Raw genomic sequence first — 18,244 nt, 5'->3', positions numbered from 1 at the left:
AGTGCAGCGGCGAACTTGCGGATTTATAAAGTTGGGACACCCCATTCACATTCGCGAATTGAACGGTACATACTATGGCGTCGTGGACATCTCCTGCTGCGCTCGGCCTGACCGTGGAGCGGACGCTTCGAGATGCATCTTCTTCAGGAGACTTGCTGCCTGAAGGATGGATCTTACAACTGATAGAGGAAGGGCATTCTTGGGATCGCCTCCCGGCATTCATCGACGCCATGCTGCAGGCCGGCATGCGCGTCGCCACAAGCAACACATTCGCAACCTTGCCGACAGTGGACGCGTACCTGCGGGATCTGCACGCACAGCACGATCGAGCGGGGACATCCTCCCGGGGCGGAGTCTGTGGGTACATGTTCAAGAACAATGATATTGCGTGGAATTGCCGCACTTGCCAAATGGACGACACGTGTGTGCAGTGTCAACCGTGTTTTCAAAACTCAGACCACACTGGACACGAAGTATTCTTCCACCGAACATCTCCAGGAGGCATGTGCGATTGCGGCGACGTGGAGGCGTGGAAACCCGAAGGATTCTGTAAAGATCATACGGGGACGTCCCCCGCGTCGGCCTCCAACGAGTTGCTTCTGCCGCCTGCCTTCGACCGCGTGGTGCAGTGCATTCTCCACGACTTTGTCGGGTTCATGACAAATGTCGCGCAGCGCTCGATCAACTCGTTCGACGACTTCAAAGTGGCCGAGAAAGGCGAAGCCATGAAGCGCGCGCACACGGCCAAGTTGGCGGACAAATCTCAACCGGCGACCACCACGAACCCGGCCATCTTTCACACCCGCATCTCCAACGACGACGTGCACACGGACGACGAGCTGGTCCGATGTCTGGTCGGCAAAGGGTTCTCGGAAGGGTTTGCGGCCGAATTCACCCATGCGGTGGACAAGCGCGGGTGCGGCATGCTCAAGTCGGATGTGACGCTGGCGGAAGCGTTGAACTGGATGCGTCAGATGAAAGAACACGGCAACTGGTTTGCGTCTGTCGTGGACAACACACACTTGGCGCACGAATGTGCATGGGAGACGCTGTTTGCATGTCTGGCGCCGCTGCTCGCCGCGTCGTCGGCGATCCAATCCGTCTTGTTTGAGCACTTGTTTGCCCCGTATCGTGCTAGTACTACTAGTGTGTACGAGATTCCGGCCCACAAGGTCCCGCTGGCCATATTGCTCCAGGCGACGCCATTCCTCAAGAAAGAACTGGTCAAGGGTATGAAGCAAGTGTACTTGGCGCTCATGGGGTCGAAACACCAGAAAACGCGGTTTGCATCGCTCTACGTGACTGCATTTCCGCGGCTGATGATGCAATACTGCGGTGGCATGGGCACAGAGCGGGAAAATGTGTTTGGGCTGAGTGTGCAGCTGTTTACCACGCCGTCGATCGTGCACGAGCTCGAGACGCGCGTCGGGTTGTGGGAGGTGGTGCTCTCGACGCTCCAAGATGCGCTGAGCCTGGCCAAAGTGCCGCTGCCTCCTCCCGCCACCACGCCGCCATCGACGGACGTATTTACGTATGATGTCAAGCACATGGCAATCAAGTATCGGCGGTACTTTCCACTGCTGCAGGATATCAACCACCTGCTCATGCTGCCGACGATGACGACGACGTTTGCATCCACGCACGCAAGTCTATTCCTCTCCGTCTTGGCCGATGCGTCGCACATGAACATGCAGACGCGGGTGCCCGAGTGGCGGCCCCATGTCGAGCGCGAGGACAACGCCGCGTGGATCTCCGCCTTCACCCTCGCCATGCACCTCGACAGTTTGGTCCTTCCCAACGTGTACAAGTCACTGCGGATGTCAGGTTCAGGCCATGTGACGGGTGTGTTATGGGAGTTGTTTGGTGCGTTCTCGGCGGCGTGGCGCGCGTTCAGCGGCACCGCGCGCCTCTCGTTCAAGCCCCACGCGGGGCTGGGGGCGCCGATCGTCGCCTACTCGGTGGCGTCACAGCCCGTCTCATTCCACTACCCTCTCCATCAAGCGTGGGGTCGTTTTGTGCTGGAAATGCTTCAGCGCAACTTGTTTCCAGAGCTCAAAGCGCGGGTTACAGCCGACAATTTAGTCGATACGTTGATGGAGTTTCCATTGAGATGTCTGGTCTGGTCGTCCCAGATTGCATCCAACATGTGGGTACGCAACGGCAAGGACATGATGGTGCGCCAGGTCACGAGCTACTACAGCCTCAGCTCCAACCATTCATTCCGGGACCTCGACTTGGTCACGGTGCAAACCTGCCTCGCGCTGTGCGGCGCCAAGAAGCTCCTCGCCGTCTACCTCGACCGGTACGACCTGGTGCCGTTCCTCACGGGCCAAACCGCCGACACATGGCTGCACAAAGTCTCGACGGAAAAGCGAGCCATGTACGTGTCCGAGTGCCTGCTCAAGCTCATTTGGATCGCGACGGAACTGCCGCCCGTGCCGACGCAGTCTATCGCGGCGTACCTCCGGCGCGACGTGCTGCACATGATCTTGATCAAGCCGCACGTGTTTTCCCACTTACGAGACCAAACCAACCCCGTGTACTGCAACCCGGGACTAGAGCTGACGTCGGACGACGCCAAGAACCGAGAACTCATGGCCCTGCTCACGGAAATCGCCGACATCCAACCAGGATCGAACCAAGACATGGCGCCCGCCAAGTTTACGCTCAAGCCGCAGTTCTACCACGAGTACGACCCCGCCTACTTTCACGTGTCCCCCGTCCACCACGTCGAGGCCCAAGTTGCCCGACAAGACGTCGTGTTCAAGACGTGGAAACCCGATAGGGACGCCGCGATCCCGATCGTCGACCAGCTGCCGCCGGGCCATCCGGACCTGGTCGTGTGCCGCTCTATCCTCATGGAACCCGATGTGTTTGGCCTGATCCGGCTGTGCCTAACCGATCCGCGGCTACAGACGGACGAAAACGTATTTGCACGCGTATTGCACATCTTGACGGTGCAGTTGTACATGGTGCAAGAAGAGGTGGAGGACACATGGGCGACTGTGGTGCGGGAGCAGATCAGCCGAGCCGGCGACGGCAGCGACATTGACGATGATGGAGGAGCGAAGCGTCAGAAGACGCAAGAAGCGGCTTCGGGGTATGTACCAAGGTGGAGTCGGCCCTTGTGTTGGTTGTATATATATATATATATCACGCCATGGTGACCGTAGGCCCATGACAATCCATACTAGCAGCATCCTTGCGTGTCTGGCCAATCGAGTGGACCGGTACAAGTCAGACGAATCGACGCAAAAGCCGCTGTGGTCTGCGACACTGTTTGTGCTCAAGGGGTACTTGCAGATGGAGCGAGCTCACATGACGGGCGTGGTGGCGACGTACCTGACAACACATGTGTTTCCACCGCGCGACGAGTCGGCCACGACGCCCGCCACCACGACGTTGGACGCGACCGCGAGAATTGCGCTGCAAAAGAAGCGGCAGCACGAAGCCATGGCCAAGATGATGGCGCGGCAATCCAACTTTGCCGCTCAATTGGATGAAGACGACATGGACGACATGGACGACGCGACCAACGCGGATGGCCTGGTCCCGCCGCCGGAATGCAACATTTGCGCGCATGTCAAGAAGGACGACGACGACCCGATCGTGTATGTGGCGCTCCTGCAAGAATCCACCCTTCGTGGCAGGTATACAACAATCCCCCAGTGGAATACACTAGTTGGCGTGTGTTTTCAATGGGTTTTACACTAGTTGACGTGTGTTTTCCTTGCGTTTTACACGATTTGGCGTGTGTTTTCAAAGTGCATTTTGCATAGCATGGTGTGTTTGCCTTTTTGGTGGTCGCCCCTGTTTTCAATGCGTGGGATATTGTCGAATGCTAATATTATTTTTAAATATTACATATTGGTCTTCTCGACGCTATCTATACTAGTCGTATCCCAAGGACAAAAGGGTTGGTTGACTGTTGCTTGTAGGTCGGTGGGTCGAACAGTCAACCGGCTGCAGTGGGAGTCACTTCATGTCCAGCTGTGCCGCCACGCCGTGCATCTATCTTGCATGAACAAGTACTCCTCGACGGTGCGGCGCGAGGCGTCGGTGAGTGCGCAGGCGCAGATCGCGTTTGAGCCCCAGGCAGGGGAGTTCCTGTGTCCGCTGTGCAAGTCGCTCTGCAACACGTGCGTGCCGTACGTGCCGTCGCCGCCGACGCTGGCGGCCGGCATGGAGCGGTACTTCCACCACGCAAACGACATGGACGAGATCACGACTTGGCTCACGCACGCGCTGCCTGAGCACATGCACACGTACTTTTCTGTACGTTTCGATTGGATCTTATTGTTTCAGAGTGAGAGAACGAGTGAGAGGCCTTTTGTGAGCATCGTGGTTGTACATTCATACATTGGTATACATGTTGTGTCCAAGTTACGAGTTGGATGGTGGATGTTGTTCGTTGGATGTGGATATATATATATATTGTCAGTCAATTCGAATTTGGAATGGCATGCTCAATTGAATGAGCAGCACCAAACCGGCCGACAATGTATTGACGGACCAATCAAAACCCAGAACACGAACCAAGTGGCCAATCAAACTCGTGCAACCATTGAAACTGTAGTATATGACTTCAACTATTAATAGTGTGAATGGCTTCCCTAGTTTTCCATACAAATTTCAGTACCACCAATGGATTTGGTGAATGAACCCAAATATCCAAACATGGTGCCTAAAAGCACAATATGCGACACTGTTACGCGAGTATGGTGGACACTGATTGTATTGGAATGTGACGACGTAGGTCGATGGGTCCGTGCCAGCGGAAGGCAGTCGCAAGATGCCCGCGGCGATTGAAATGTTTCTCGGGGTTGCGGGGGTGCTAAAGCCACCGTCGCTGCTCCACGGCGTCGTGCGCGGATGGCTTGACCAGGTCACCATGTTGCTTCGCACAGCGTCCAACATGTTCCACCTTGGCCACCTCCACGGCATGTCGGCGGCGTTTTGCCATCTGGACCTGACCTCGGACCTCAACAGCCCCCTGCCCCCTCTCTCCACTCGTCTCGCCTCCGCCTTCCCGCCCGACATCGACGCCCTCGTCGATCCGTTTACCGCCCAGGACGACTCCAAGCTCCACGCGGTTACCATGATGCTGTCGCATGTGCGCGATGTGTTCCCTATCTATGCGTCGTCCAACCACGACGGGCACGGCGTGGACGTGCTCTTCCGGACTGACACGACGCCGGCGACCCGCGATGCGTACTTTTTGCACATGCCGCTGCTCGAGCAGGACCTGTTCACGCTGCTGCTGCTCGTGATCAGCGGGTTACAGGACACCTCCGACATGCTGTGGGCCATCCGCACGTTTTGCTCGCTGCACCTCGTCCAAGTCATCTTGCAATGCATGCGACCATTGGACATACCACATGACATCGCGGCCATCGATGAGGACGCGGCAGTGCCAGAAACGTCCCCGTACGCCGCTCTCCGCGCGTATTTGGTGGCCTTGTCGGCAGGACACGTGTCGACGAGTCCGGCGGCCCCATCAGGGGCGTTGCTGCACTACCTCGTGGAAGCCAACTACACGGAATTCCTGCGCAAAGCCACGTTGCTGGCCCGCGCGCTTTTCCGCGGGTGGACCAACACGGACGCCGCGGCGCAGTACCTCAACTTTGTCTCCAACTTGCACATGACCACCGACCTGTCGCAGCTGTGCACGCAGCTGGGGGTGCCGTCGCCGTCGTCTCTGTTGACCGAACAGTCGTGGTGGAGTGGGCCCATTGCCCACTACATACCCCAAGTCGACATGGACAAGTTGCCACCGCTGAGCTTTCTCGTGAAACGAAATGCCGTCTGGGCCGCCCATGTGCCCGTGGTTGCCCTTGCGCCGCTCTACACTGACCTGTACACGTCCACGGCGGCGTCGGCTGTGTGCCCGACCACCGGCCTCGTCCAAGAAGCCCCCGCCATCTGCCTCGTATGCGGCGCGGTCGTGTGCGGCGGGTCCGACTGCTGCAAGCCCAATCTCCGCGGCGCGTGCTCCCAGCACGTTGTCGCATGCAATATGGGACACGGGGCGTTCTTCTTGACCAAACAGTGTCAGATGCTGCTCGTGAGCTCGGGCGGACGCGCGTCCTTCTTTGCGTCCCCGTACGTGGACGAGTTTGGCGAAGAGGATCACCACGTCCGGCGCGGCCGGCCGCTGTTTCTCCGCCCCAAGCGCTACATAGCGCTCATGCACCTGGTGTGGTCCCATGGTATCGCCACTGAAGTATCGAAAAACCGACGCACGTCCGAGCAGTACATTCGCCCGTACTTTTACTAACATGGTTGTACATATACAGTACTACTAGTAGTACCTAGTATTCCGATGTGTGTTCTACTACGGGTAACTTACTGTTGTATGTTGTAGAGTAATACTTCGAAGTATGTAGTTAACCTAATGTTATGATTAAATTTGGACAGAGTGCTAGCTACTGTGGCAACAACATGCGACCGGTGTCGTGCACGGCAAACGGCGCGACTTTTGGCATGAACAAGTCTGTGGGGATGATGGCGGTGGCGTCGTCGTCCTCGGAAAGAGGACGGTGTTGTTGGCTCGGCGGCGGTAGCTCGGGTGCCAGGGACCACGGGGACACGTCCGCCGGCGGAGGAAACGACTCCGCTTGACTGTCGTCCTCTTCGGGACCGCGGAGGTCAAAGCCCAGCCGCAGGGCGTCGTACTCGTCCATGATCTGCATGACCCACGAGAGGAGCGCGGCACCGACGACAGACACGCGTCGAATCAGCTCTGGGACAAACTGGGGTTCCTGCAGAATCGCGCGGACGCGAGTCGCCTGCTTCTTGGTGACGTTGTGCGGCCGGACACCGAGCACATTGGCGCAAAACGATGCCGCGTTAAGCATGTCTCGGCAGCCGAGCCATGACAGGTCGGGCACGTTGAGCAGCACCGCGACGCAGACGAGAACCATGTGCAGCTCCTTGGGCGGCATGCGCACCACTTTGAGGGCCGCGAGGTCGTCCTTTGAAATGCCCAAGCGCTCGAGGGACTTGGGTCGATTCGTCGTCATCGCGTGCTTATCCCCTTCTTGGGCCCCTTGGAAGTGGTTGATCCGACCTTGCTTTGTCCCCAGCACCGTTCCATTCACCATATGCGTGGGAGCCCCTGCGTAAGTCATCTCCTGTACCGTTAAATGCGGAACCTCCCCGACTCCGCTGCTCTTTTGGTTGTTGGACGCGTCTTGTAGCGCCAGTTTGGCGGCTTCTGATGGCTACATATACAATCGACCGCAAACGTGTATGAACTTGAACTGGTAGAGCGCACAATCACATATGATATCGTACACTAAGAAGAGTGCATTGTAATACCTGAAGAGAGTCGAGGGCAAACTGCTCCAGCGCGAGCTTGGCGCTTTCGACAACGAGTTTATATATTTGGGCAACGATAAGCCGACCGGTGAGACTCAAATCGGACCGATTGACCACCACGATGGCATTGCACACTTGCCATCGGCGCAGCACCTGAAGGAGCTTGTCACCGGCGCCCAGGGTCAGGCCGTCGTCGCTGCCTTCTGTCGTGCCCTCCGAGTCGTGGTGGCTGGTTGGACTAGTAGTGTCCTTGTCGGTGGAAGGCTCGAGGATGCGGTACGCATACGCAAATGTGGTGGACTTGCGCATCCGGGGATGCCCGACGAGTTGGTCGACGAGCGCGGGGATTTGGGAGCTGGAGAAGGCAGGCAGGACAAACCCTTGGAACACGTTCAAGTGCAGTTTCATTTGAGGGCCGCATGTCACTTGTCGCGGCGGGTCGGTTCGCGCGGCGCACACGAGTTGAGCCATCAATAAATCACCCAAGGGAGTTGATGGTTGAAGTTACTGTGTCGTGGACAGTTACAGCAGTTACACATTAAAGTGCCCACGCAACCACGACGGAGCAACGAACAAAGATGGCCCAAGAACTGTCTGAAAATGAAATTGCAGAGTTTCGAGAGATCTTCAATCTAGTGGATCGGGTGCGATGAGTATGTCAAGGAATGGAGGACGATGACGTGGCAGCGCGTAGGATCGCGGAGGGTCCATCACCAAGGCCGAGCTGGGCGAGCTTATGGACACGTTGGGCATCAACACGTCACCGGAAGAAATCGACCTCATGATCAACGAGATTGACCAAGACAGCAACGGCGAAATCGATTTTGACGGTGAGTCCGTGCATACATGGCATGACTCCAGTACTAGCTTTCACGATCCCACGACAACCTTCTAAACCATTGATAGAATTCGTGGCCGTGATGAGTCGGAAAGTGAACGCCACGTACAGCGCCGACCAAGTGAAAGCGTCGTTTCGAGTAGATCCATGCAGTTACAACCTCAGCCATGACATGATGTCTCGTAGATGTTTGAGAACCCCACGACTCCCGGGTTCATCAAAGTAGATCGATTACATCGCGCGCTTACCCTGTACGGCACCGACAAGCTCTCGGCGGAGCAAGCCAGCGAACTCATTAGCCAGGTACGTGCTATGAATGTTCGACACCCAACGACCTGTGCTAAAGGATGATTGATGCACTGTAGCTGGAGCCAGACTCGAATGGGTTGATCAATTACGAGGAATATGTGAACATGATGATGTCGAAATAATTCCATAATATTATTTTATTTGATATATTAATACCGGTATATATACATTCGTACACGGAAAAAAGTGGGTAATTGTGGCCGTTTCACATTCGAATTTAGATCTGTAACCGCCAAGAACACACTTTTAACTTGGATCACAGTTTTATTGTATAAACGAATAGAGTCATACAAACATCAAGTAATCTATTCTGATTTTTATTCGCCGTGTGTGAACCCACAGTCGGCGTGCTTGTCATTTCGCCATCGCCGGAATTGGACATCAGCAACGATGATGAACTGGTTCCTCGTCGTGGTGGTTGTGATCATGGCGGTGGTCTTCCTCGCCGCCAACTTCTACATCTTGGTCTACTTCCAGCACCCGGATGACAAGAACACGGCGTACATGCCAAAGGTCCTCGTGGTAAGTGTCGAGAGCCCGTGTTACCTTCATCGTGCCATGTCGCCCATGTCCTCCATTAGGTGATTGGGTTCCTTCTCGCGGAAGCGTGCGTGCTTCTCTTACCGTTGGACGTGGTACGCCCAACAACCAACGTCTCCCGTCCATCTCATGCCTCATATGTTGATGTGGAACGTTAGGCCAACAACTCGACAGCCATCGGGTGCACGGCCGGGTGGAATGCAGCATGCGGAAATCTCGACATGGAGACGCTGTGGTTGATCGTGTTCATGTCCATCGCCGTGTTCCTCGTCGTGCTGCTGCCGTATTCGATCTACTTTTACGAGTCCGACGACGGGTTTGACGACAGCTCGGCCAAGAAGACCCACCGCTGGCTGGACGCGCTCAAGCTCGAGATTGCGACTGTGGTGGTCGTGGGCATCATCGTGGCCATCACGTACATCACGTCCTCCACGTCCGACATCCCGTACAACGTCCTCGTATACAACTCGACGGTCGGCAACGACACGATCCACATCGCCGACGCCGTCGGTGGCTTGCACAGCTTTACAGGTGTGTCCATGACATCTAGTATTCACTCTGGCTTTATGCGTCATCGATTCTTCTTCTGCTTCGTTTACTTCTATCAAACCACCAGTTGCCATTCGACTGTGTTACATGGATGCTAACACTGGGTTTGTCAACGACCTTTCTAAACACCAGCGCTTGAGTTTGCGGTGATTTGATGGGGGAGTCCTTAGACGGCGCGATCATCAGCCCCAACGAGCGCGTGTACGCCATGGCCAAGGGACTCAACCCGCTGCAAACGAGCATGCGGCTGGACGTGTCCGTGCCCATCTACATCACGGCGCTCGTGAGTTTCGTGGGTTGGTTTGCCTTCTCCATCTTTGTCGGCATCGGGCTCGTCGCGCTGCCACTCGACTTGATCCTGTACGTTTTGTATATTTAATAAAAATATTTTTATGTTTTTGAATATATTACGAACGTCCGTAGGGCGTTCTTTTTTCGCCCCAAGTTCATCCCCGCCGACGTTTACGCCCAGCAAAAGATGCTCGTGCAGATCCGGTCGTTGGAGTTGATGGAAGTCGGCAAGGAGATCAAATCGTCCATGCTTGTACGTAACCAACTCTCTCTTTTTTATGAAGTCTCATATATTATTATCGCGTGATTTTAGTAATTCGATTTCAATATTCATTATTACTACCTCAAAGTAGTATGGAATGTATATATATAAGTATATAATATATATATATAAGTATATAATATATATATATAAGTATATAATATATATATATAAGTATATAATATATATATAAGTATATAATATATATATAAGTATATAATATATATATAAGTATATAATATATATATATAAGTATATATATAAGTATATAATATATATCTTTGTAGTCGCATCCAGACACCAAGTTGTCGGCGCGCGAACGCCGCAAGAACGGCAAGCTCGACACGATCACCATGAACAAGTTCAAACAGGTGCGTTAGTTGTTCTAGTTGTTGTAGTTGGTCTTATAATGATGCGTAGGCCGTGTACTTACTCGAAAAAGACGTGGCCGAGCTCAAGCTGTGCCACGAAGATTACAAAAACTACAACCCGCTGGTGCCGCTGGGCAAGCTCGTCCTGGGCTTCGTCGCGTCGATTGTGAGCTTTCTGTGGCTGCTGCAGATCATCTTGGGGATGGTGCCGCCGATCCCGATCCTGCCGTTTCTGAACGACTACTTTATCTGGTTTGACCAGTGGTTCCCGCTCTTTGGCACCATGTCCGTGGGTATTTTCTCCATGTACTTGCTCATGGCGTGCATCAAGGGCTGCTTCAAGTTTGGCATGCGGTGCTTTTGCTGTGCGGTACGATTTTGATGCCGCCATCTGATTCGGAAATGACGTGGCTGATGTGTGTGTGTAGCTGCACCCGATGGAGTACAACGGCACGTACATGAACTCGTTCCTGTTCAATTTGGCGTAAGTGTAGTGCTCACCTACTACAACCCGAAAATTGCACATCACTTGTATTAAAAATAGATTGTGGTGTCAAAGGGGAATGTGAGGAATATATTTATATTTATATTTATATGATCGTCGTAGGTTGATCTTGCTGTGCTGCATCCCTGTGGTCCAGTTCAGCAACCAAGCCTTCAGCGACTATGTCCGCCTCACGACGATTCAAAGTATATATTTATTTCTCTCAATCTAGATTTTCAACATATTTATATTTTTATTTGTAGCGATGATGGGCATCCAGCTGCGCTATATGAAGGGCTTTTCCGCGTTCTGGGTCCACAACGTGTTTTTGTACGCGATTCTCGTCATTGTGCTCTTGACCACGCTCTACTTGGTACGTATTCGGCAAATATATATTATATATATATATATTGTTCGTATTTTGTATATATGTGTATATATTTCTTTTTTTTTTTTGCAGTGTATGTATAGTGGTATGGACTGCTATTATTCACCATGCGCTGGATTGTGCGTAGGCGGTGCGGCCTCGGGACACGTCGTCCAAGACGGATGCGATCCGCAAGAAGATCGAAAAGCAAGTCGCGATGGCCACGGCTTAATCGCGTTCATAAGAAAGAACACGATTGGATTTGATTGCATCGTCCGTATTATAACAGCTTTGAAATGTCCTAATAATTTGTGTGTCTGTGGAGTGCCACGTCACGTATACACGCATGTTTATGGAAAAAGATGATCGTCCGTCAACTTGTTTATTTACTTAGTGTTATTGTTTATTCTAAACTGGAGCGATATGGAAAATAAATCGACACAACCAAATCAATGTATTGAGCCAATCAGATAGTAGGAAACCATCCTCAACGTTAAATTAGTGTGTGGCTCCAATTAGTGTGTTGCTAATCACCTCAGGACACCTTTTGATATACAAATTTCAGTACAAAGAATCGATCGATCGATTTAGCGATTCACACAAACGTCCAAATTTTGGGTAAAAGGACAATAACGTTATGGTACACCGCCGCCATCGTGTGGTCCATCCCATTCGCGACAACCGAAATCGCCGTCGAGGTTGGTTTGTCCGAGAACTCATTGATGTCGGTGTACCGGCCTTAACTAGGCCAAAGGGCGTCGTGACCTGAGGGTCTCGTTGGATGGCGACGTTCATAGAGGCGGCTCGTCGTCGACTGACGAGGTGGCGATGGGATGTATGTTGTCAGCTCACTTTGTCCAAGCAAAAGTACCAATGGCCTTGGCAACGTCCCCCACCGAGAAGACAATCACATCCCATGGAGAGTCGTTTTGTACGGAAGCAGGGGCTAGCTACAGTACCATGATGTGCCTGACACATGGCGTGTATCATGATTCAACGTCCAACGCCGTCGCCAAGGAGATGTTAGCACTGCAATGGCATCATCATAACCAACTAAAAGCCCTAAGTCTACTGACTGTATGGCAGGGTTCCATGTAGCTGCGCGATGGAGGTTCGATGCTTTGGGATTATGATGAGGAGTTGAAGTTCACAGAAACTCTAGCTCCAATCAGCTGATGCCATTGGAACTATTTTGTCCAATCAAGAGCATCACTTCCAGTTGAAACCATGTTGCACCACACCGCCGGCCGTGTTGGCCTCCGCCGAAGTGTCTTGTACGTCCCAGGTAACCTCCAACTCAATGGACTGCATAAGGCTAATCATATTAGGTATCAATCAGCGAGCATTGGATAAACTATATGGTCTCCCTTGCGATGCCGCTATCCTGGACTTGGAAGACGCCGTGTCGCCGTTCAAGAAGGCTGAAGCGAGGGCCCTGGCGTGCGAGGCCGCGCGCAAGGGTTTTGGCGACCACAAAGAGATTGCTATCCGCATCAACTCCCTGTCCACCGACTGGGGTCGCGACGACCTGGCACAAGTCGTGTCCTCTGGTATATTCGCGTTGACATGTCGTCATTGTTCATGACTTCCTCTGATCCATCCACCAGGAGCGCATGCCGTGGTGATTCCGAAGGTGGACTCCGCCAACACATTGCAGGAAGTGGCATCCATCATGGACTCCCTTAACGCGCCACACCACATGTCCATCTGGGCCATGATCGAGACCCCGCTGGGGGTGCTCAACCTGTCGACAATCCTTGCGACCGCCCATCCGCGTCTGTCGTGTCTGGTTGCCGGCACGTCGGACTTGAGCAAGGTACTACTGCTCGTGCAATAGTGCACTGTTTTCCTACCTCATGCTCAATGATCCATCACGGAACCTTCCAGGAACGTACTAATATATGCAAACTGTATGCTGCTGGTAGGAACTCCAATGCGCCACGACGCCATGTCGCCATGCGTTGGTGCCGAGTCTGGCGTGGATCGTCTTGGCAGCCCGAGCGCATGGCTTGACTGCACTGGACGGCGTGCACTTGGACTTGGACAACGACACGGACTTTGCGTGGCAGTTGGCTCAAGGCAAAGAGCTCGGGTTCGACGGCAAAACGCTGATCCATCCCAAAGTACATATGTACATGATTGTGTGCATCACGTTACACACAATGTGATATATGTCGACCAGTACAGGTGACACATGTTGTAGACGATCTTGCCGACGAACGCGGCGTTTTCGCCATCGCCCGAGGAAGTGCAAGATGCACATGCGATCATTCGTGCCTTTCAAGATGCTGTGGAGAAAGGCAGTGGCGTCGCGCTGTACAAGGGCAAACTCGTGGGTACGGATAGTATATATCATTTCCACACACTTGTCATTCTGACATATCAGGATTTTGTTGTCCATCCACAAACAACGTCATGCTGACATATCATCTCCTGTGGCTTAGAGAATTTACACGTCGAACTTGCCCGGAACGTGCTGGCCAAAGCACAACACATCGACGTGTCGTCGTAAAGACTGCGACACCGTCGTCACACACTTTGATGATTACTCCGGAGTAATGACGTTAGATCTTTAAATGACCTTGGAAAGGAGGTTAGACTTCACAAAACTATGGTAAACGAGGTTTCATTACATATCGTACAGCAAATGGTACACAGTCACAAGCCCCGGTACGATGGGCTCTTCGTTGTTGTCGACAGGTTGGTCTTCACTGGTATCGCCGCTTTCTGTCTCTGGGGAGCGCGAGTCATGCTTACTTCCTCGCCAAGAGACAGCGTTCGATCGCGTGGGGTTCAGCGGCATGGTCTTCCACGACGACGGCGACGCAATGGGAGGCAGTGACATCATGTGGGACGAGTACGATGATCGGGGATGATGGGGCCAGGAAACATCGACATCCGTGGACGACGGCGGCTCGTGCACGGGGGTGGTGGGGAAGGCGTCATCATCCAGCGCTGCCGCGGTCGCGCTGCGCTTCCGCCTTCCGTACGTTGCGTGAGGGGATGTAGACTTCTCTTCGACGTCGCCATCTTGGCTAAACGACAAGAGAGAATGCAAACGTAAGCTGGACGTGTGCATCTCGTCGGCGGAGCAGTGCCGATGGAGGTCGTCCTGCTCCGCCTCGTTGTTGCTGTCGTCGTGGGAGTCATGATGCACTGCTGAAGGACTGGATGGAAACTCTAGCGGGGCGGCGCCCAGCATGGTCATAAGCTCCTGGTCTAGAGTAGAGGCAACTGCTGCTGGTTGGGGAAGTAGTTCCAACCGGCTGTAGATGCACTCGAGGAATTCCACCACATGCCACTGTTTTTCCCGCATCGCGACTTCGAGAGGCGTCAAGTCACTGGCATCCACAAGATCCACGCGAACATCAAAGTCCATGAGCCGCTTCAGGAAGACGAGATGGCCGCCGAATGCTGCCTGGTGTGCAATGCTCACGCCTCGCAGACTGCACTTGTTCAAGTCCGCTCCAAGGGCATGTAGCACCTCCAGTACCTGCACGCGCCCATTTCGAGCGGCCTGGTGGGCGGCCGTGTGTCCGTTCGAGTCGGTCGCATTGATGTCGGCTCCGTTCATGATCAAGGACGCCACCAAGTCGTGTCGACCTTTTCGTGCTGCCCGCTGCAGCAGCTGCAGGTCCTCGATCGACGACGTTGGACTCGCATTGTCAGTGGTTGGTGTAGAGGTGGCGTGCCCTCGGCGATGGTGGCGGTGGACGGATGTAGGGTGCATGTACAGTGTGGAGCAGTTAGGGACTAAGTCTGACCAAGATCTTTGTCTCTGAACCAAGGCGGCGTGTGATATCCAATCACAACGCTTGAAACAGCTCGTTATTCGATATAAAAAAGCGTAACGCTTCGTTTCACATCTAGGTGGGGGGTCATCCGATCGAAAGGCAGCGACCACACACATGATGCGAGCTTAAGCGAAACGAGAGATGGCGCGCGCGTATGAGCATGGAGCGAAAGCGGCCTTTCATGACGCCATCGCAGTCCTCTCCGGTCGCAGCGGCGGTGGTGGATCTTGTGGATCGATGCATTTCAAAACAAGTATTCGAAAATACGAACGACGGTTTCACTTTCTGAATTATGTGCACAATTGACTTCGAACTTCGCATTCTTGGTCTCATTTTGGCCCGCAAAGGTTCGAAGTTAACAAAAGTTCGACTAAGCATTTGTTGGACAAGTGTGGCGGCGGCAGATGGGTGTGTCCGCAGCAAAATGGAAGCACACAAGCTATACTAAAGTTGCATGCTTGTGTGTCATCTGGTGTCACCCGTCGGGACGGGCTGGCCTTCGCTTGAAGGCGCGGACTCGTCGACGGTGGTAGGTGGTGTCGGTCGTGCTGCAGGTTGCTTTCGAAAGCACTGGCACATAAGAAACGTTAGATGTTGATCCGACAGTCAGGGACGGGTATACCACAATAAGCGGCTTCTCGTCCAGCACGACGCCATGCACGAGACTCTGGGCCAACGTGGCGAGTTCGATGGATGGAAAGTCCACAAAGGCCTGCCCCTTGAGTCTTCCGGCTGTGAAGAGTCGAATGGACATGGCTCTAGTCACAAGCATGAGAGAGACATGATCAAGGTACGTGTGCAGCATCATCCACGTAGCCCAAGTACATACGACATGGCGTCGTCCGAGTCGAACACGCTGCCAAAGACGTAGGTCAAGTCGGATATGTCGACGGACGCGGCGATGTTTTTCACATACAGAACATTAGACGGCTCGTTTCGTTGGTAGGTTTGCATGTGTTTGTGTTGCGATAGCTCTGTCGATGTATATCATTGCCATGTAAAGTGCACTACCAACAACAACGGTGTGTACCTTCGGACGAGAGTCGTGTGCGGGTGAGTTCCGCATCGGAAATCACGCCAGGCCGAGGCACGAGCTTGGTCGCTGTGGACGTCGTGTCGGCTTCAAAGATAGTGGCCAAGGCAGAATCTGGTTTGCGTGGCTTTTGAGGAAGGATCTTGAGAGGTGCTGCGACCACTACTGGTGGAGTGGGTAGCGAAGGCAATTCAGTGGAGGCAGCAACTTGGGCGGACGTGTGGTGATGGACAGATGGAGATGCGGCCGTGGTAGGCGGCAGCGGCGGCGGGAGGTTGATAGCAGCCACAGATCGAGGTCCAGAGTCGAGTACTCGACGCTGTTTTGCCGACATGGAACCGACCGGCATGTCGTCGTCGTCGTGCTCTTGGACAAACGTGGCATCGGGCTTGCGCTTCTTCTTGCCGTCGTTCTGGAAAGTAAATAAGGACGCGATGAACATCACTCTGTATGACCATCACTCTCGATTGACCTACCACGACGAATGACAAAAACGGGCCTGGAATCGAATTCGGTTCAAAAGGGGGTGGCAGGTTCATCTTGTTCATCAAATGGAGCACTTGGGTGTAGAACTTTGGCAGGGCTATGAGGGCTAATAGAAGGGAGAGAGGCCCGTCGTGATGTCCTGGTGTCCATAATATGTCAAAGGCATACCGTTGGCAATGTTGAGCACGACGTCAGGACTTGCCTTGGGGTACTTGTATTCCAAAAGGGGAGATGGCGGGAAATGCAATCTGTGGACATCATAACCTTGTGACGCATTGATGTACTGGAATGGCACGACGAAATGATGCGTACCCCAAGTGCGGTGCCAGCGATGCAGGGTGACCCCATGCATACGTGGGTGGATCCTCGCGAGGGAGTGGCGGAAAGATCGCTGAACCAGCCGCGGCTTCTGGTGCCGTTGTCGGTGGAGCAGAAGGTACAGGCTGCGATCGCATCGTTGGGGCAGTTGGGGTGGTCTCGTCGTGCTCAGATGGCGTCGAAGCGGTGTTGCTGTGGAGACTAGCGCAAATGTCGTGGTCCGAGAGGCGCATCTTGTTCAATCGACCAAGAGCACTCATGCGAGTGGTTTCGTCGGGAAAGGATGCCAGCGCGCTTTTCGATTTCTATGGACTTCCGTCTGGAGGCGGCTTCGTTCGAGAGGTAGTATCAAGCACATACCTGGGTCCTGTTGGTAAGGACACGGATCTGAGTCGCACCAACATGTTTGAGCAATGTTTCAATGGCTTGGGCGGATAACGCAGCCGGGAAGTGCTTCACGGAAAGCAAGAGCCCTTCCATGCTGATGCGAACTGGTTTGTAGAAATGCGACTGGTTGATTGGGTGTTAAATGGAAGTCGTTTATCCAATAAAAGTGCAATAATAGGACACTTGCATTTATGATTGGCTGTTGAGGATGAAATATATATCCAATGGAAATGCATTTTTCGAATTGCACAATGTGGAGCAGTGGCATCTCAGGCACGATCGCCGCCGTCTCGGGGATGCTGGGGAAGCTTTCGTCGGACGACAATGCTTCCGTGATCCAAACCATTCAGGCATATTGCCACGAGCATCAACATGCAGCGTATCCATGGCTGGACTGCGCATGGGCCATGCGTGTCGTGCATGTGGCGTTCTTTGCGGCCATGCTATTGTCGAATGCTGTCATGCTAAGCTTCTTTGTGCGTGGACTCCATGAGACCGATTCCTTGACGGCTACAATCACAAGCTCTGCTGCCAATTTCGTCGTGACGGTACGTCGTCATGCCTCGCCCTGGTCTTGTATGTTACAGAGCTGTAGGCGTTGGTAGGGTACCTTGTTTTTCATGAGCAGTTGCCGCTACAATGGTGGGTCGGCGCCAGTGTCATTCTGTTTGGCATGGGGTTGTTGCTGCATGGTGCCAAGGACGACATTACTACGGATGATTCGAAAGCTAAAAAGTCAGCGTAACGAGATATATGATTGTGAAGCAATTCTGGTCTTGTTGTGTTGTGGCAAGGCAGCATCGTTACTTCTCCAGCCAACTGGTGCGGTATCGCTGTGCATGCCCTTGTGCGTCGAATTGCAAAGCAAAGAGCCAACTCACCTGTACAGTTATGA

At 53.4% G+C, this 18,244-nt stretch overlaps 8 protein-coding genes across 14 annotated transcripts; 5 read left to right on the top strand and 3 right to left on the bottom strand.

The window, feature by feature from the left end:
* Positions 1-44: 44 nt before the first annotated feature.
* Positions 45-6,418, top strand: H257_02428. Of its 2 annotated transcripts, none has more exons than XM_009826057.1 (4): positions 45-3,100; positions 3,174-3,650; positions 3,939-4,275; positions 4,757-6,418. In XM_009826057.1, the coding sequence occupies exons 1-4, from the start codon at positions 75-77 to the stop codon at positions 6,275-6,277; spliced, it is 5,361 nt and encodes a 1,786-aa protein (XP_009824359.1). In that variant the 5' UTR covers positions 45-74; the 3' UTR covers positions 6,278-6,418. The 2 variants fall into 2 exon arrangements, with proteins under 2 accessions (XP_009824359.1, XP_009824358.1); XM_009826056.1 differs by having other exon boundaries at positions 45-3,112.
* H257_02427 (hypothetical protein) lies at positions 6,372-7,816 on the bottom strand. The gene is made up of 2 exons (XM_009826055.1): positions 7,321-7,816; positions 6,372-7,223 (listed from the first exon to the last, which is right to left on the bottom strand). The coding sequence occupies exons 1-2, from the start codon at positions 7,789-7,791 to the stop codon at positions 6,426-6,428; spliced, it is 1,269 nt and encodes a 422-aa protein (XP_009824357.1). The 5' UTR covers positions 7,792-7,816; the 3' UTR covers positions 6,372-6,425.
* Positions 7,817-7,864: 48 nt separating this feature from the next.
* Positions 7,865-8,605, top strand: H257_02426. Of its 2 annotated transcripts, XM_009826053.1 has the most exons (5): positions 7,865-7,964; positions 8,015-8,150; positions 8,227-8,297; positions 8,345-8,461; positions 8,524-8,605. In XM_009826053.1, the coding sequence occupies exons 1-5, from the start codon at positions 7,899-7,901 to the stop codon at positions 8,587-8,589; spliced, it is 456 nt and encodes a 151-aa protein (XP_009824355.1). In that variant the 5' UTR covers positions 7,865-7,898; the 3' UTR covers positions 8,590-8,605. The 2 variants fall into 2 exon arrangements, with proteins under 2 accessions (XP_009824355.1, XP_009824356.1); XM_009826054.1 differs by having other exon boundaries at positions 8,227-8,461.
* Positions 8,606-8,797: 192 nt separating this feature from the next.
* Positions 8,798-11,650, top strand: H257_02425 (hypothetical protein). The gene is made up of 11 exons (XM_009826052.1): positions 8,798-8,989; positions 9,049-9,102; positions 9,166-9,538; positions 9,727-9,916; positions 9,980-10,100; positions 10,397-10,480; positions 10,530-10,850; positions 10,909-10,964; positions 11,088-11,170; positions 11,228-11,337; positions 11,480-11,650. The coding sequence occupies exons 1-11, from the start codon at positions 8,858-8,860 to the stop codon at positions 11,561-11,563; spliced, it is 1,608 nt and encodes a 535-aa protein (XP_009824354.1). The 5' UTR covers positions 8,798-8,857; the 3' UTR covers positions 11,564-11,650.
* Positions 11,651-12,507: 857 nt separating this feature from the next.
* Positions 12,508-15,115, top strand: H257_02423. 2 transcript variants are annotated; one of them, XM_009826049.1, is made up of 6 exons: positions 12,508-12,616; positions 12,660-12,881; positions 12,939-13,147; positions 13,257-13,454; positions 13,535-13,667; positions 13,776-15,115. In XM_009826049.1, exons 1-6 carry the CDS (start codon positions 12,559-12,561, stop codon positions 13,841-13,843), a joined length of 888 nt encoding a protein of 295 aa, XP_009824351.1. In that variant the 5' UTR covers positions 12,508-12,558; the 3' UTR covers positions 13,844-15,115. The 2 variants fall into 2 exon arrangements, with proteins under 2 accessions (XP_009824351.1, XP_009824352.1); XM_009826050.1 differs by lacking the exons at positions 13,535-13,667; positions 13,776-15,115 and having other exon boundaries at positions 13,257-13,510.
* Positions 13,948-15,095, bottom strand: H257_02424 (hypothetical protein). The gene has a single exon (XM_009826051.1). It carries the CDS (start codon positions 15,059-15,061, stop codon positions 13,961-13,963), a length of 1,101 nt encoding a protein of 366 aa, XP_009824353.1. The 5' UTR covers positions 15,062-15,095; the 3' UTR covers positions 13,948-13,960.
* Positions 15,116-15,385: 270 nt separating the features above from the next.
* H257_02422 (hypothetical protein) lies at positions 15,386-17,526 on the bottom strand. Of its 4 annotated transcripts, XM_009826045.1 has the most exons (8): positions 17,323-17,526; positions 16,957-17,267; positions 16,813-16,892; positions 16,635-16,750; positions 16,156-16,570; positions 15,955-16,099; positions 15,748-15,883; positions 15,386-15,695 (listed from the first exon to the last, which is right to left on the bottom strand). In XM_009826045.1, exons 1-8 carry the CDS (start codon positions 17,440-17,442, stop codon positions 15,591-15,593), a joined length of 1,428 nt encoding a protein of 475 aa, XP_009824347.1. In that variant the 5' UTR covers positions 17,443-17,526; the 3' UTR covers positions 15,386-15,590. The 4 variants fall into 4 exon arrangements, with proteins under 4 accessions (XP_009824347.1, XP_009824349.1, XP_009824350.1 ...); XM_009826047.1 differs by having other exon boundaries at positions 15,955-16,570; XM_009826048.1 differs by having other exon boundaries at positions 15,748-16,099.
* Positions 17,527-17,600: 74 nt separating this feature from the next.
* On the top strand, positions 17,601-18,123 carry H257_02421 (hypothetical protein; the record flags this gene model as incomplete). Its single annotated transcript, XM_009826044.1, has 2 exons — positions 17,601-17,897; positions 17,945-18,123. 2 exons carry the CDS (start codon positions 17,601-17,603, stop codon positions 18,092-18,094), a joined length of 447 nt encoding a protein of 148 aa, XP_009824346.1. The 3' UTR covers positions 18,095-18,123.
* Positions 18,124-18,244: the final 121 nt, after the last annotated feature.

This window comes from Aphanomyces astaci (assembly GCF_000520075.1).
Source record: "Aphanomyces astaci strain APO3 unplaced genomic scaffold supercont1.4, whole genome shotgun sequence".
In the NCBI taxonomy this organism is placed as follows: Eukaryota; Oomycota; class Saprolegniomycetes; order Saprolegniales; family Verrucalvaceae; genus Aphanomyces; species Aphanomyces astaci.
Note: the sequence above shows the minus strand (reverse complement) of the source record. Positions and strands in the feature narration are given on the sequence as shown.